Here is an 18,369-nt window from a genome sequence, read left to right as displayed (position 1 = left end):
TGGCCCGAGAGACCACATCTCCCCAGTCCTTAAGACTCTGCACTGGCTTCCAGTGGCCCGAAGGGTGACTTTCAAAACCTTATGCATTTCTCATCGAGCATTGCATAAATCCGGACCTCAATATGTGCAAGACAAGCTAAAACCCTCTCACCCTCCACGTCCCCTAAGATCAAGCTCAACCGGCCTCCTAGTCATACCTAAAACAAACTCAGTCAGGTTAGGCGGATCATCATTCTCAGCCTTGGCCCCCACGCTGTGGAACGCGCTCCCACCCCACATCCGCCTAACTGAAGATCTAATGTCCTTCCGCAAACTACTAAAAACCTGGCTCTTCCCCTAAAACCAACCCATACGCAAACTAACCCAAACAGAATAACAGCAGCTCAATGACCCCAAGCCAACAAACTACTAGATCCTGCAGAACGATAAGACAAATAACATTACAAACATCAAGATCCATGTGAGAAATCGCTAATGTAAACTAAAAGGACAAACAGAATAGAACAAGTAAAGTAGTTCAAAGCAGTGAAGTGGGTAAAAAGAATATTTTGCACGGAAACAGTAATGAAGTTTAAATTAATTAAATGGATGTAATGAGTGCAATGGACAAAATGAACAAAAACGGGCAAAATGAAGAAAGAGAAGAGGATGGAAAGATGAATACAAGAGAGTGATGAATGCACAGACAGATGACTCCGACTGTATGAGTGCACAGCATAAATGGAAAGTACAGAATAGAAGATTCAAGTACAAGAGACGAGAGCAGTGCATGAAATAGACAGAGAGCACGTAACGGACCCAGTGTATACGACAAGTAACATGGCCTGAATCGATAAAGCATGATGAATGAACGAAGTGAATGGAACTAATTAATCCGTTAGAATGGATGAAGCGAGTGGAGCGGATGAGCGCGCTGAGCAGACGAATGCGTTGAGCAGATGAGTGTAAAGAACGGACGAGCATGTTGAGCGGATGAGTGTATAGAGCGGATGAGTGTGTAGAGCAGATTAGTGCGTAAGTGTGAATGAATGTATAGAACACAGGAAGGCATAGAGCAGTTGAATGTGCGGATGAGTGTGTAGAGCGGACGTGGCTGTAGACCGGATGAGTGCAGAGGTGCGGAAGAGTGTGTAGAACTCCAGAGAGAAAGAGTGTGCAGAGCGGAAGAGTGTGCAGAGCGGAGGAGGGTTGCGTAAGAGAGGAGGGTTGCGTAAGAGAGGAGGAACGCATAGAACGAGCGAGTGAGTAGAGCGGACAAATGCGTAGAGCGTGCAATGGCATAAAACGGACGAGTGCCTAGAGCGGACGAATGCCTAGAGCGCACGAGTCAATAGAGAATACGAGTGTGTAGGGCGCATGAATGCAAAGTGCGGATGACTACGCTGAGTGGATGAGTTGCATAGAGCGAATGAGGGCGTAGAGCGGATGAGGGCATAGAGCGGATGAGTGCATAGAGCAGATGAGTACGTTGAGCCGCTGAATGCGTAACGCGGACGGAATAGGTGAAGTATGTGGATGGAATGGGCGACGTATACGGATAGAATGAGTGTATGTGAATAGAACGGGTGACGTATGTGGTAAGAACGGGTGATGTATGTGGATGGACGAGTGCCTAGAACGGATGGAGCAGGTGAAGTATGTTGATGGAATGGGAACGTATGTGGATGGAATAGGTACGTAGGTGGATGGAATAGGTACGTATATGAATTGAACAGATGAAGTAAGTAGAAGGTACCGATGTAACACGTAAATGGTACGGATGAAATATGTAGAAGGTACTGATGAAAATGTAGACCAGGTGCATAAAACAATTTAGGATTCACGGAAATGATCGGATTACATGAACAGTTCCGAGTGCATGGAACAGTTCCGAGTGCATGAAACGGACTGGAGTGCGCGTAACGGCTCGGGGTGCATGTAACGGCTCGGGGTGCGTGTAACGGCTCGGGGTGCGTGTAACGGCTCGGGGTGCGTGTAACGGCTTGGGGTGTGTGTAACGGCTCGGGGTGTGTGTAACGGCTCGGGGTGTGTGTAACGGCTCGGGGTGTGTGGAATGGTTTGGAGTGCGTGGAATGGTTTGGAGTGCATTTAACGTTTGAAAGATCAAGTAAACCCATCTTATCACATCACCATGCTTACTCTCCTCTTTACACCACCATTCAACTAGAACACAGAGATGCTATGACACTATTCGGTATAGCTGTTCTCATACCAACATCTGCCTCAAACTCCACATCACTCTAACTAATCACTGCTGGTTTCACACCCCCCATCCAGGCATTCTCCTCAGGCCTAACGCAGCCAGAACCGGTCTGGATAAAACCTGCCAGAACTAACACATACCCCTGATCTCTCAACCACCACACCTACCGCTGTGAAGCAGCTATTACACGAATGCCACACCAGCTGCACACATATCCGGTGCTCACAAGCACCTTTGACTCTCTCTACTCTCTCCACTGACTTGAACTTCGGTTCCCGAGGGCGTTCAACCTACCAGCGCCTTCAGACCATACTAATGGTACATAAGGCGCTATATAAATGCAAAGTAACATAACATACGAGGACCACGTGCAATCATACTTAAAGTTAAAGATCTGATGCCAGTTATTACTAGCAATGAATTATGTTTTTAATACCTACATCAGGACCTATTACAACAAATCCCAAGAAGAGGTGTGTTTTGAATATGATGTGAACATAAAAATGAAGATTAGCCTGACCATTGAACATGGAAGAATTGGGGAAAGATGGGATTTCTTTGAAAAAGTTTTGTCCAGTCATATCTGGGGGGTGGGTGCTAATAAAAGTATCTGGCAGTGTTTTAAATTGTTGCAAAAAGTATATCAACTGCCAACTGATTTTGTATTGCTGATACTTGGGTTAGTTTAATCCTGAAACACCATCTAACCGCTCTCCAGAGCTTTTGTACAATTGTGTACTCGCTTCTTAAGTGGTGGACCTGTCTTGGGTTAAGGTGATTAAAGGTCCACCCCTACATATTTATTGGCATCAATTGTGTTTCTTTTCTTGTTTTTATTTTATTTCCATCTTTTTTGTAGTCATCTATTAATCGCTTGGATTTGTATTGCAGTATGGTTTTCGTATTATTCCTTATTAGTCCAGTTGCTGTGTTCCCACGTCTTCTGGCTTATTACATCATCAAATGTAAATATACAGAGTTCGTTCCATTAGAGTCAGTACCACAAGAGGACTTATTTTAACACATCGCAGACAGATACGTTTGCGTTATTTCTTACACCAGTTTGCTATTTTTTTTCTTGCTTGTTTTTCTGCATCTTTTCGAATCATTGTAATAAGTTTGTGTACATCCTTTACCAATGAAAGACCAAGGGGTCTGAAATGCATATTCCGAACTTCGTCTGCCCCTGAATTGTGAATGCTAAACAAGATGTGGCCAATAATAACATTTGCATATGATCATGTTCTTTTCTTTTGAAGTATTGTATTTTATGATTATAGTGCAAGCAATTTGAGTGCAACCAGTTCTGAGGCGTATTTACTGAGCTTATTTCCCCATTTTTACTTTCTGTATACTACAAATAAACCTGCAAACCTGCTTCAAATTCTAAGTATGGGTTTGTGAGCTCACTTTCACTTTATTTAGAAAGGCCTCCCGGCGGTAGTACAAGGAATTCCGATAATATAAGGGCCTCCCTGAGGAAACGGCCATGGCCATAGGCACAACACTTTCTGTCAGTGCAATTGCTTCGTAGTCACAACATAGTGAAGTTGACGTGTGTTCAAACTAATGCTGATTCACAAAAGGCAATGTGCATGCAGCTGCCAGCACTTCAATTTTAAGTATTGCATTATATTTATGCACTGTGTGCATTTGCAGGCATTTCTTCTTTGGGCGGAAGAGAGGTAGACTTGACCCTATGTGCATATGCAAAATGGATGTGGCTGGAGAAGTTGCCATAGAGAGGCAAAGCAGAGGAGGGACACACCTACCAATACAAGTAGAGAATGTTCACGCAATACAAAAGTCCAGCATTGCTTGCTCATTTTGACCCTGGCTGCAGTTTGCATTTTTCCCGAGTTTGGGACAAATATACAGTGAACATACACATACACCAATAAAGTTATTGTGGGCGGTGAACAAAAAAAAAAACTTTCACCTGAAATGTGAAAGTAGGATAATTCATTTGAGCCAAGTCACATATTCCACAAGACCACCTAGTAGCAATCACTGAAGGTTCACCTCCAGTTCAGAGCTTCGTCAGCAAGGCATTTTGGGTATGCAAATTAGCCCAAATGCAAGTGTTTAGCTCCAGGAAATTGTATTTATCTTTGAGGGCAGCGCTACTTTATACATGGCTTAATCAACCCAAGACAGATATGTTGCAAGACAACTACATACCTGGCTTGTATTTCCTCTCCAGTTTCACAGTATAATTCCAATGTTATAATCCTCAACAATCCATCCAGGGTTACATCTCTACTTCCAAGCATAGTGGGCCAAGTTGGGAGATTTTCTTTGCAGGTTTATTGCCTAATGCACACTATAGTGCATTCCTCTGGGAGTGTTGTAGCATAGTTTACCATCTACCATTCCTAATGGCTTCTACTATAACTGACATCCAGATAGCACACCTAATACAATCCCGCCTACACATTTCAACCCTTCACTAAATAGATAAAAACCTTTAACCAATCATATCTAGTTCACAGCTTCATGAACTGATACTATTTGGTCTCCAGCTCAGTCTGCCTCCTCTTTTCTTCCTTTGATACTTACATAATGTGTTTCAACAGCCATTAATCTTCACATGGCCAACTCTTGGCGCTGACATCTCGGTCAGCTGGTTTGGTAAAACAGTGAGTTTCTTTCAAACACATCTGGTGACCACCTCCATGTTACTAGGGTCTGCTTGAGCACCTCTCCAGTCTATCATACAACCACACACCAACTCTATCGTTTACCAGGCATCGTTGCTGTTGTCACAATGAATCCTTCCTTTAAACAAGCTGCATATTCTTGGCATTAACCCAACCATATTGCCGCTCCCCTCACCCCATGTGTTTATTTTTGTTGTTTTTTTTTCTTTCCATAGTCTAATGGTTTGCATATCCCCTTTCTCATTCCTCCCAACCTTCTTCCGCACTATCTACTCTACAGACTATGGTTTTGCGACACCCGGGGGAGTCACACTACGCCAAATTTCGGACAAGGTTTAGGCACTATTATACCACTGGTGGTGAAAGACACAACACATTCTTGCCAGGGACTCGTTCCTGGTAATTTGCTCCTACTTTGTGAATCTGGCTCTGCTGCAAATAGCTTACTCTTCACATAGGATGGTTTCCAGAGGCTCCATGCATGCAATTTGCGTTCAGGCACAAAGTGCCATAGCCGCGGTTTGCGACTGGAGTGGCTTCCAGTATTTAATGGCATGCCCTTTTCATTGACTATGCTAACTGGGGCTGATGGGAGTTGAAGTCCAAATCATCAGCAGAGCCAAAGGTTCCACAGACGCTTGCTTTGATAATCTACTCACTAGTAACGTAATGGCGCAGAAAGTGATTTTTGTTCAAGCCATGTCTATTTGCCCTTTGGCTGCTGATTAAAGCCTATGCTGTCCGTTTTATTTTTTTGTGGCACACAGGACTTTTTCTCTCAGCCAGGGGTGTTACCAGGGCTGGAAAAGATCTGGGGCTACACTAATGTCGGGACTCGGGGCTAGCTAGCATTTTGGGTGTAGCCCCTGTGCTTCTATCCGTGGCTACAACCAAAAGACCCGGGGCTATAGCCCCCTCGCCTCCCACCTGGCAACACCTCTTTTGCAGCTGTTGCCACATCTCTACTAGATGGTTCTTCCTCTGCTTGTTGTTGGTTCCACTGCCCTCATTTCAAATTTGAAGCTGGTACCAGTCACCTAATGCTGCAGTTTCTGGCGGTGCTGGTTACCAATTTGCATATATTCTCATACTGTCAACCCACTCTTCCGATATTACCTGATGGTGTCAAGCACCTCATCTCATATTTATGTGTCCCCCACAAACACTTCTGTATTTGCTGGCGGAGCCTGTTTTTCATGCTTGTGATGTTAGTTCCTGTGACAGACTGGAGGAAATGATTACCCGAAAACAGGAACTTCTTTGTTTTTTTTGTAAGTGGTGTAAGTTGCATGCCAACTTTTCAGGGGACTGTACTTTGATTGTTTATTTTATTTATTTATTTTTTATCATCTTTATTTAATTATAACTCATATATAACAATAACTACAATAGTGAGAATCACAAAAGTAACAATATTCCAACAATTCATAAAATACAAGATATCAACTAGATAGCAAAGAAACCTCATCCAGAATTCCCACCCTAAATCCAAAACATATAATAAAGATACACACAACATAAACACAACAACACAACACCACCCATTCCCACCCTATCCCAGTTATTAGCTAAATCGATAAACTTACACTTTACCCAAATAAATCATTGAAGGATTCCCAACTTTCACAATATTCAGCCTCCCGATGAAGCCGATAAGCACGAGATTTTTCATGTCTCGATAGTATGCGCATATCAACCAACCATCAATATGTGGTTTTTTCCGTGATTTGCAAACCTTCATAATATGTTTTACAGCTACCACCAAGGCCCTATTTATCCAATCAGAAGCACCACAAATCCTCAGACTTCTACTTTCATTTGAGAGGAAAATCACAGATTCAAAAGTTCGAGGAAATGAATCACCCAACACTAGATCTACTCGATCCAGAACATCCTTCCGAAAAGCAAGCACTCTTTCACACTCCCACACATATGTAAATAAGTTCCTCTTAAATGATTACAGCCCCAACACAAATCTGAATCTATTAAACCCCTCGCCATCATCCTCACTGGAGAATAATATATACGCCCTAAAATTTACTGATGAGTATATCTTAAATTCAAATCCATTTTATCTCTCACCGTTACCTTCCAAGCAGTATCCCAATCTCTTTCCGATAAATCACTCCCCAACTCAGTCACCCACTTCATTCTCAATGTCTCCCATGAAGTCCGCATGTATTCCTGTACAGGTATCAATTTAGTAAATGTGGAAACTACATTTGGAACAGCATCAAAGTTTTTACAAAGATTATGGCTACTAGATTACAGAAATACATTGGGGAGTTGGTAGATTACTCACAAGTTGGCTTTATTAACAATAGATATGGATATGATAATATTAGAACCTTATTGAATATAATTGGTTTGTCAAGAACGGAAGTGGATGAAATTATGATTGGGTTTTTCGATGCCAAAAAGGCATTTGACTGTGTCAACTGGTCTTTTCTGAATTACACACTGATTCGGATGGGTTTTGGTCCACAATTATTGAATATGGTAGGTGCTCTGCAATATGATATTTCTGCTAGAATATGGGTTAATGGGAGAATGTCTAATTCTTTCAAACTGTTTAGGGGAACTAGGCAGGGTTGTCCACTTTCTCCCTTTTTATTTAACTTAGTGCTTGAACCGCTGCTGTCATATATTAGGCAAGCAATAAATATTCGTGGGTGGAAATTGAGAGATGGTGAGGTGAAGGTGTTAGCATATGCTGATGATTTAACGGTAGTGTTGTCGAATCCGGTTGAAGGGGGAACCTTACTTCGGAGTATGTTACAGGAGGTGGGACGGCTATCGGGTTTTAAGGTTAACTGGGGGAAGACGGTTGTTTTTCCATTGAAAATGAATCCAATGAGTAGAAGGTTGTTGGATTGGGATTGTCAATGGGCGGAAGTTTCGGTAAAGTATTTGGGTATTTATTTGGTGCAAGATGTAAGAAGGACAGTGGATTTTAATGTAGATAAATTGAAAGAAACTCTATTGAAGGATATATACGTAGATGGGATAGGCTGACTTTGAATATATGGGCAAAAATTAATGCGGTTAAAATGGTTTTGCTTCCAAAAGTTTTGTATTACATACAATCTCTTCCTCTAAAATGTACTAAGAAAGTACTGAAACGCATTGATAAGGTTTTTATGGAATTTTTGTGGGGAGTGGGAGGAAAAAAACCCGAAGATTCCAAGGTTTATTTTGGCACGTAGTGTTCGGGATGGGGGTTTTGGATATCCATTATTGGAAAATTACTACAAGGGGTTCCTTTCAAAGAAAGCTTATTATTATTTTAGGGGAGATGGTTATTTGGATCAGTTTTGGCTTCGGATGGAAAAGGAAAAGATGGACCCGTTACCCATTGATTCTTTATATTCATATGGAAAGTTACCAAAACCCAGGTTAACGATTGAGGCATTAGAAGTTACAAAGTCTACTTTGGTCTCATTGATTAAAGGGTGTGATGAGAATATATTGCTTTATAGCACTGCTTCTATATGGTTGAATCCGGGTTTGCAGATTGAGAATAAAATATTGTATTGGAAAGGATGGGCTAACAAAGGAATTCTGAGGATAGGAGATGTGTGAGGAGATGATCGAATGGTAGCGTTTGAGGATCTTGTACTCAGATTTGGATTGAGCAATAGGGAAATCGAGAGGTATAGATGTTTGAAGCAGTTGCTGTTGGAAAGACTTGGAATGCTCAGTGAACCCTTGAGTGACAAACCACAAATGTACTTTGATTGTTTATGAAAGAGTTGTGACTGGATTTCTTGTCCGCCTTGTCTTTGATAGGTCCCAGTCACTCCTTTTGGAGATCTGACTCCAAGTTCCAGCATGCACTGGGTGACTTGGTTCCAGTTTGCTCACTATGCTGCCGAAGTCTGATTACTACTTCACACCGGGCAGGTTTTCTTAATAAATCCATTCGTTAATGCACTCTAGGAAGTCATACCCCAAGTTACCACATAAGGCGTATCCCTCCATCTTCACTAGGACCCAGGGTTGCAGCTGAGGTATTTTTGCACCTGAAGTTTCTCCTCCGGCTTCTGAAATCTTCCCCCAAAACCTCGTTTCCATCTCTTTTCTAAGATTCAGAACCTTCTTGTTTTACAATCTGCTCTCTTGTGTGCGTCCACTCCCCAAGACTCGTTTCGGCAGCTTAGATTGGGACATTGGGACAACACCGGTTTCTATCAGTGGCAGACCTGCCTGAGATGCACCTCTGCTGAAGGTGAGGAAGGATATTATGATCGTTGTATGACCACCTGAGGGAAAGAGTTGATGTAATGGGAATCCCCGTGGAGGAAGGTCTGGAAGCGGAAAGAGCATTATAGCTTGGGTCTTTCTGGTAACAGATGCGGGCAGAAGGCTGGCGCGCAGGATCTGTGTCAACGTTTTGCGCCTGGGTCGGGCACAGGGGTTTCCAATGGCCTTGCTCGAACGGCTTATAAACGTCTCCTTTACAGTTTCTATTTGCCCCCACAAAACCCCTGCCTGTTGAAAGCAACAAAATGCTTTAGTAGCTTTAGCAGTAACGTGGAGCTGAGCAGGTGTTTTTCTGCCTCTGAGTCCGCCTGGGCCTCCAGACCCGGTTTCTAGCTCGTTTCCAGCAGGCCCAAGCCTCGTTGCCAGCCCTCTCCCTCCCGCTCCTTCCGTCCTGGTTTCCTCCCTCCAGCCTGCCCCTGCCTCCCGATTGGCTGGCCATCCATCCATTGAGGCCTAGGAGCCAGCACTGCACACCGGCCTGGGTTAGGAGTAGATCCAACACTCTACCCTATAATCCTAGCCACTTAACAAACCGATATAAAACAGTGTTATTAGCTCCCATTGCCTCTCTCTCTCCCACACCCTGAAGAAATTAGAGTACTCATCTGACCCGCTGGCCGTGGATCCCTCACCCACTATAAAGTTTAGCAGGGGTTCTGTTTCCAAATTGTATTGTATGATATTCAGATTGCATTGATAGGCCTCTCCCACTATACAGGTCTCCCAAATTTAGCAGGGGTTCTGTTCCTAAATTGTATTGTATGATATTCTGATTGCATTGATAGGCCTCTCTCCCACTATACAGGTCTCCCGAATTTAGCAGGGGCTCTGTTCCCAAATTGTATTGTATGATATTCAGATTGCATTGATAGGCCTCTCTCCCACTATACAGGTCTCCCGAATTTAGCAGGGGCTCTGTTCCCAAATTGTATTGTATGATATTCAGATTGCATTGATAGGCCACTCTCCCACTATACAGGTCTCCAAAATTTAGCAGGGGTTCCACTCCCAAAATTTGCATTGTAAGGATTACAATACTCAGAGTCCCTCCTACCATACGAGACTCTAGAACATAGTCAGACTTAGTCTCAAGCACAAACTTAGCTTAACCACCTTGACATACTCCTAGTGAGGACCAGACCGTGATGATATAGTTCTACTGCCCTCTCCTTTTTCCGAGAGACCTACATAGACGGCACTGAACTTTGAACTACACCCCGACAACTGTACGCCCAACACCACAACCCCATCGGACAGCGCTCTGAGGATACACAAACCAACTCACCTGAAGAACAGACAGCACAAAAAAGCACCCAAGCCTACCAACGCAAGAAGAAATACCAGCACTCCCATCACAAGGCACAGCAGCCAACCACTCAACCGGCACCTCCGCATTGAGCACCAAAATGCCCCGGACCAGGAAGGGACGCCGAGAAAGGGCACAAGACAAGGCTGCACTGGACACAGACACACAAATCCAACCTGCCACCGAAGCAACAACAGCAAATAGAGGAAACGACGCCAAAAACCAAAACGACCAGAACAAACTTCCAAGGGGAAAAATCCTTATATCTCACACCTTAGCCTCGCAACAACCCCAGAACCAGGATACCCCTACGACACAGAGACATCAAGAACACACAAAGAACAGCCTGAGACAACCATGAAAAAAATGGGAGCACCCGAGAAGAACGTGGATTGAGCCCGACCCCATCACAGCATACATCACAAGAACAGAAGGACACCCTCAACACCCGTGCCACACCGGATAACGACGATGAAGATCTTATAACCAGCAACCCAAACATCAACCTAACTGACCAATTCAACGAAGAAGACGACTTCACGGACCTCTACCTAACCAGCACAAACGGAGAAGCAACACCAATGAACAGCCAAGCTTTCAATCTAGCAGACCGCTTCAATGAAGATGCAGTCTTCGCTGATCCTCATTACGCCCTCCTCCAATGAAGATGCAGCTTTCGCTGATCCTCGTCCACCCCCAATCAACGCTAATAACGATGCACCGCAACCAAACCACCAAAACAAGGAACAACTAACGAGCAAAACCACACCAAAAAGATCCACTGCAACCTCATCAATGCAAGGTCAATGTCCAAACATGCCACCGAGATATACGATCTGCTCTGCGACGAAGGGATCGACATCCTGTTTGTAACAGAAACTTGGCTAGACGACAACAACAAGATCATCCTCAACAACTGCCTCCCTGAATACTTCAAATGCATCCAAGCAAACAGAAAAACGAAAAGAGGGGGAGGATTGGCAATCATTCACAAGGAACACCTGGTTATCAAATTAGAAGATCCACTTAACATCGATAAATGTGAATCCCTAATCATACGTCTAGCAGTAAGCCCCAAAACAAACTTGAAATTCATAATAATATATAGACCACCAACCTACGATGCAACCTTCGTAGACACATTCACAGAAGCAATCACCGTCCTAGCCATCAAACACAATCACCTGATAGTCCTCGGACTCTGAGACTTCAACATCTAGTTCGAAGGAGAAACCACGACCATACAAAAATTGCTAACCAGTCAACTAGCAGCAATGAACCTACAACAACTAGTCAAAGGAGCAACCCACTCTGCAGGGCATACACTTGACCCAATCTTCGCTAACAAACTACTCCTTACCACAGGACCACCTCATCATCCCCTTCGTAATGAAAATGACCACCCCAACAAACAGTCAACCGGACAAAACAACGAACACCATGAAAGGAAACTGGAGAACCATGAAAAACTTCAACCTGAGTGAACTCCTGGAGCTAAGAAAACCACACCCAACATTCATGGAAGACGATGACCTGGACAAAAAGTAACCCTGCTGCATTCCTGGATTACAACTTCTATAGACAACATCGCCAAAGAAAAACCCTTCACTTCTTCTCATAAACGGGCAATGGCAAAATGGTTCTCCCCAATACTTAGCACCATGAAAAGGAAAAACCGAAGACTATAACATGATTGGAGAAAACAAAACGATGGAGCGAACAAACTGAAATTCCTACAACACAACTGGGCATACAAAAAGGAAATACAAAAAGCAAAGAGGAAACACTACGACAACCGAATCTTCGGAGCACCAAACACCCAAAAAGAACTCTTCAAAATCATGAACGAAATCAAAAACCCTGCGGGATGTAACAACACACCAACTCCGTCCTCGAAACTTTGTAATGACCTCGCAGACCACTTCAAAAACAAAATCATCAACATACCATACAAAGCAGACCGTCTGATCAGACCACGACCCCTACCTACACCCGGGAGGAACACCCAAACAAACTACGAAACTTTCCAGAAATATCAGTGGAGACATACGTCAAACTGGTGAATGAAAGCAATAACTCAGGGTCCCCCGAAGACCCCTGCCCACCAGACATATACAAATCGATTCTTTAACAAGGAACGCCCATGGAATTTCACAGGAACGTCCTCGACCATTCCATCGCAACTGGAAAAATGCCACAAGCCTTCAAAACTGCCTACATCAGGCCACTACTGAAAGATACAGCGGGAAATGTAGAGGACCTCTCCAACTACAGACCCATCTCCAACATCTCGTATACAGCCAAGCTGCTTGAAACGTACATATACAAAGCAACCCATTAGTTTATAGAAGAGCACGGCCTACTAGTCCAGGCACAAGTTGGCTTCAGACCACTGAGAAGAACAGAATCAGCTCTACTCTCAATATGGGATGATCTAAAAATCAACGCAGACTCGGACAACAGCACTGCCTTGATACTCCTAGACCTATCGGCAGCATTCGACAAAGTCAACCATGACACCCTCATAACGAGATTAAAAGGACTGGGAATAACAGACACCACCCTACTATGGATCAAATCTTTCCTAACAAACAGAACGGAAACCGTATGGATGGAACCCTTCAAATCCAGCCCGAGAGATTCCACCTATGGAGTATCACAAGGATCATCCTTCTCCCCGCTACTATTCAACATCTACCTGTATCTACTTATCAGAATCATCAAAAGCCACGGCCTCACCTGCTACAACTACGCTGATGATACACAAATAATCTTCAAAATACAAGACAATCCGTAAATAAACTCAAGGCAAGAAAACTGCCTCCGCGATGTATTCTTCTGGATGAACTCCAACTCCCTCAAAATCAACCCAGGCAAAACTGAAATAATGATAGTCACAAAAAATGTAGGAGAAAACCAATTCATCCCTTGGCCAAGGGAACTCGGGGCAACCCCAGGACCCTCGCCGATTGTTAAAAAAAAAAAAAAAACCTGGGGGTCCTGATGGACAATGATCTCATGCTAGAGCCACAAGTAAACGCTCTCCTCAAGAAATGCTGCTTCCTCCTACGAGCGGCAAAGAGAATCTTACCGTTCCTATCGTTGCCAACAAAACAACCACCATCATCGCCTCGTCATGTCGAAAGTAGACTACGCCAACAGCCTATACCTTAAAAAAACGACAACGCATTCATAACGCGGAAGCCAGTCTACTCCTGAAACTACACCGAAGAGAACACACTGCACCATCGCTGAAAACACTACATTGGCTACCAATAAAAAAACAAATAAAATTCTAAACAATGTGCATTATGCACAGAGCAGTACACACCGAAGGCGCTGAGTTCCTAAGAGACAAACTGTGCCTACATCAACCAACAAGAACGCTCCGATCAAGCATGGACATCCGCCTGGAACCAAAACCCTACAACAAAAGAAAACTTGGAGGATCCTCCTTCTCTCACTAAGCCCCGAAAACCTGGAATTACCTTCCAAAATACATTCGTAACACAAGAAACCACCTATTATTCAGGAAATTACTCAAAACCTGGCTCTTCACGTCATAACTAGAAAGACCGGCCACAGGGGCGCACACACAACTAAAACATCAATGAACGTAGAGAGACCCTGATACACACACCGATCAATCAATGGGGAAAAACCAAGGTAAGTATCCCACAACATACTAAACGACCGAACAGGATACTGCCGCAATACGACCAAAGACTGTAAACGTAGCAAGACAAAGACAGAAACACTAGGACGAATCATCAAAAGGACCATGACCTTAAATTATAACCATCCCCATCAGCGCTAAGGACAAAACAGAGAGGGACAGCAAGCACTGCACCACGAGCCCCAATCCAGTGGTTGAGAAACAGAATGTTTCATCACTACACACTGTCCACCAATACACAGCAGGAAGCACAATGCCCCACCACACAAAAAACTACAACTAAACAATAGCCCCAAGGATGTTTACCCCACGGAAACCAAAGAACCAACGGAAAGACAGTCAGGACAGAAGGAAACTAACAACTGAATACACAAGCTCACCAAGACGGATGCACTAGGACGTCACACGAACACCACTCCGACCCTGAACCGTTCAAAGCCTCGACCGACCAGTGTCACACTACATAACCTGAGAATAGATATTACCTACCCTGTCCCACACCCGAAGATAAGGTTCCGACGCACCTACCAATCGAAACAATACTTGCTATGATACAGCTGGATCAGTGCAGCACCACCAAAGCGTTTCGGCCCATGAGGAACCAGCAACAACCCAACCCACAGGTATATAACTCTAACAGAACCATAAGCACCTGAATCAGCATACAGACGCCACTAACCCAACCCTCAATCCTCTTCATACTTAACCCACACAACCATCTCTCTCCCAGCAACCCGCACGCACTTTACCACACTGCATCAACAACACATAAACATCACCCACAGCACTCAAAGCCTCACCCGATCCGATACTAGCACCAAAGCCCAGCACCCGGTGTACACCGAGCTGAAACTGCCAACAGCACACCACTTCTCCCACCCTCCTTCTCCCCTCCTTCCGACTAACCCTATCCATCCTTCCTGTTTACAGATCCGCCAGAGCGCCTGGGGACCAATTCCGTTGGAGATGGTGCGCTATACAAGTACCTTTAACTTAACATAACATTGGTATATGCATGTGATTAGGACGTGAGTGCCAAAGGCAGCAACTTGAGTTCGTAACGAGCAGCCATCTTTGAGCTTCTGTCTGAATTGAGTACATGCAAGGCGTTCTGTGGTGGCAGATACCAGGGTGGCTGACTAAAACTATTACATTCTGTATATTTAGGGAGCGCGATCTGGAGCTGGAGGGGGTTTATTTCGTCACAAATGACTGACGACTCATCACTTTGCCAGTTACAATACTTTCTGCTCAAACTTTGTTTCGATACCTTTGCAGGTGTTACTGATGCACGTCGCATCCCGGGCAAGGTAGCCACTTACCTGCAGCAATACCGACCTGCACATTACCAGAAGCTGAAGGAGGCGGGGGTGATGTGAGAAACGAAGCGCAGAGCCCAGGGGTGCTGTGAGGAATGAGGCCGAGGTGCGCTTTGATGCGGGCACACGACAAAGACACTTCATCTCTGAAGCGAATGCCTCTAAGATAGCTCTGCTGTAGACGGCTGTGTGTAAGCGGACGGATAGCACTGCTTTCTCAGGCATGAACTTGTAAGATCCATGTAGCCAGAAGGCCGCAGTACACCTGTTTCAGTGGTCTTTTAATGCACTATTTCTGAAGTCCCGCTGTGCTTTGCTGTCCCTGCTACCATCGGAGGCATTGGTTGGTAAGGTCGGGGAACGTGAAGGATAGTTCTTGAATGCCTGTGGTTTTGCTAGATGGCAATATATTACAGGTTTTACAGTTCACAAGCTTATGGTGCACTTTTTGTGAACTTGAAAATGGAAAGCTTGTCATCCATTATTTAATTTCAAATGTTGGACGATTTCAGACTGTAATAAGGTGCACTTGCTTGACTTAAGTCTATTTATTTGGGAGCGTGGGGTTATCCGAAGCATCTCAATAAAGAAGTTGCAAGCTCTGTCATTAGATATTTATTGTTTTATTAAATGTGGCCACGCCCACGAAGAATGTGCTCAGGTAGGTGGAATTGCATGCTTCAGAAAACTGTATGAGACCAGCAATTCACAGGATGCAATGCCTTGAGAGACCCTGTATTGTAAGCGTGCACACCGATGGGCTGAGCAAGGTGGCATGCCTAGGCGAAGAGTGAACACACGTGACACATATCTTCTTTGGATGCTAAACCGGACACATTTTAAATCTCGCAGCCAATAATCAATGCACTCGGAAAATGTGACGTTTCGTATACACAATTTCAACAATTCCTGCATAATTCACATTTGAAGTGATCCAGGTGAAACATGGCTCTCTGCCCCGCCGGGATGATGCATGGTGAGGCCCTGTCCCTTCCCCACCATGCCCTTAGCGGGAGGTGTTACCGGGAGGCAGCCCCGCTTTCTTAGCGGTCGCAGCTGCCCCCCGGTCCTGCCACTCCCTTCCCCCGCTGTGAGCTCTGGTTGCCGTGCCCCATTCTGGCTCTGGAGTCCCCTGGAAGGGTATCTCAGGGTCTCCATGGTCCTTCCCCCCCCCCCACCTGCCACAAAGGCGCAGACTCATCGTTCTGTAACCCCAACCATCCCAAAAGATTCCCTCCAGTCCCTGCACTATTGCTGACATCTTTTCTGGGTCCAGAGGTCTCTTACTTTCCCCTACTGGTGCCACCGCCCTTCTCCAACCAGTTAATGCCTTTTTTAATTGCAACATTGGTGGAAGGCTGGGACCTTCCTTGTAACCCTGAAAAGAAACCAATGGCCGTCGTCTTTGTTTTGGCTACCCCTACTGATGCTCCCCAAGCATGCAAGTGACCCAGAAAATGTCTTGCGGCATTTTTGTGGAAAATGTCAACCAGGTCTTGCCCACCGCAGAAGTCCCTGAATTCCCTCTTTTATGTCCCCTTTGTCTTCCCTGATACCGATACATTAATCGAGGATGCTAATTCCGGGAACCCAGCTCCCAAAGAGCCTCTGGGAAATTCACCATGCTGGGTCTGCCCCAGGCAACCACCTCCGGAACAAAGCATCTGCCGCATTATTAAGGACACCTGGAACATGTTTTGCCCGAAAGCGAATATCTGCTTTTAAACGCAGTACAACCAATCTTTTTAGCAACGTCACCACCATTGGGCATGTTGCACTCCGGTTGTTGATTGAGCAGACCACCTACTGTCTTTTCCCTCTAGCTCCTTTCCCCAGATTGCCAGTGCTATGATAATGGGAAAGAGTTCCAAAAATGTCGTGTTCTTACACAATCCTTCCCTTTTCCAGGTGTCTGGCCACCTCTTACCACACCACTTGTTGCCCAAGATTGCCCCAAAACCCACACTCCCTGCTGCATTTGTGTATAGGACCAACTAGCCATTGCAGTCAGTTTTTTCCGGCCAGACCCATACCCCATTAAACTTTCTCCGAAAATGGTCCCAAATTTGCAGGTCCTGTTTTTGTTCTTTGGACAACCTGGTGTGGTGATGTGGTTAATTCGGGCCCGACATTGCCCCTGCTATGGAACGGGAGAGGGCCTCTCCATTGGAATGATTTTGAGAGCGAAATTCAACTGACCAACCAAACTCTGCAGCTGCCCAAGGGTCACCTTTTAGGCCCCTAGGCAGACGGCAACTGCCCCTGTGAAGTCCCACACTTTGTCACTGGGTAGATGACATTCACCCGCCTCACATTCAATCTCAATGCTCAGAAAACACAACAAGGTGGTGGGGCCCTCCGTTTTTTCCTTCCGCTTCCAAGGGCACCACCATTTTTTCTGCCAACTCATCAAAAGTTCTCAGCACCCTGATGCACTCCTAAGTCCCCTTTTCTCCCATGAACAGGAATTCGTCTATGAAATGCAGTAACTTTGCCCCCTTACATTCTTTCTTGGCCACCCACTCTAGAAACGTGCTAAATCTCTCAAAGTAAGTGCATGAAATGGAGCACCCCATCGGCAAGCACCTGTCGTAGTAAAATTGTCCCCCTACCTGGAACTCCAGCAAGTGATAGTCCTCAGGGTGTACCGGCAGTAGCCGCAAGGCGGCCTCAATGTCTGCCTTTGCCAATAGTGCCCCTTTACCCATGTGTTGCAACCGTGCCACCCCTGAGTCAAGAGGTATACCTTACAGCACATAAATCGTTGTCAATGGCATCATTAACTGACTTCCCCTTTGGAAAAGATAAGTTATGTATCGGCCTATAACTCCCTGGCTCTTTCTTTTGGACAATCCTCAATGGGGAGCAAACCAACCCCTGAAGAGGCGGTACCGCAAATGGACCTGCAAATCTCTCCAACTTGACCTCCTTTGCCACTTTGT

At 44.9% G+C, this 18,369-nt stretch overlaps 1 protein-coding gene across 4 annotated transcripts in view; it reads left to right on the top strand.

Moving 5' to 3' along the window:
• The window catches only part of THTPA (thiamine triphosphatase), a 1,084,607-nt gene extending 1,068,578 nt beyond the window's left edge, over window positions 1–16,029 (top strand). For all 4 annotated transcript variants that reach the window (XM_069633960.1, XM_069633961.1, XM_069633962.1 and 1 more), the window contains one exon: window positions 15,387–16,029. In XM_069633960.1, the coding sequence (XP_069490061.1) occupies window positions 15,387–15,487 (101 nt within the window). In that variant the 3' untranslated portion in view covers window positions 15,488–16,029. The remainder of the gene's footprint in view (window positions 1–15,386) is intronic.
• The last annotated feature ends 2,340 nt before the right edge of the window (window positions 16,030–18,369 follow it).

Source organism: Ambystoma mexicanum, chromosome 13, assembly GCF_040938575.1.
Source record: "Ambystoma mexicanum isolate Mex_15411 chromosome 13, UKY_AmexF1_1, whole genome shotgun sequence".
Classification (NCBI taxonomy): domain Eukaryota; kingdom Metazoa; phylum Chordata; class Amphibia; order Caudata; family Ambystomatidae; genus Ambystoma; species Ambystoma mexicanum.
The sequence above is the reverse complement of the archived record's forward strand: the minus strand, read 5'-3'. Positions and strand labels throughout refer to the sequence as shown.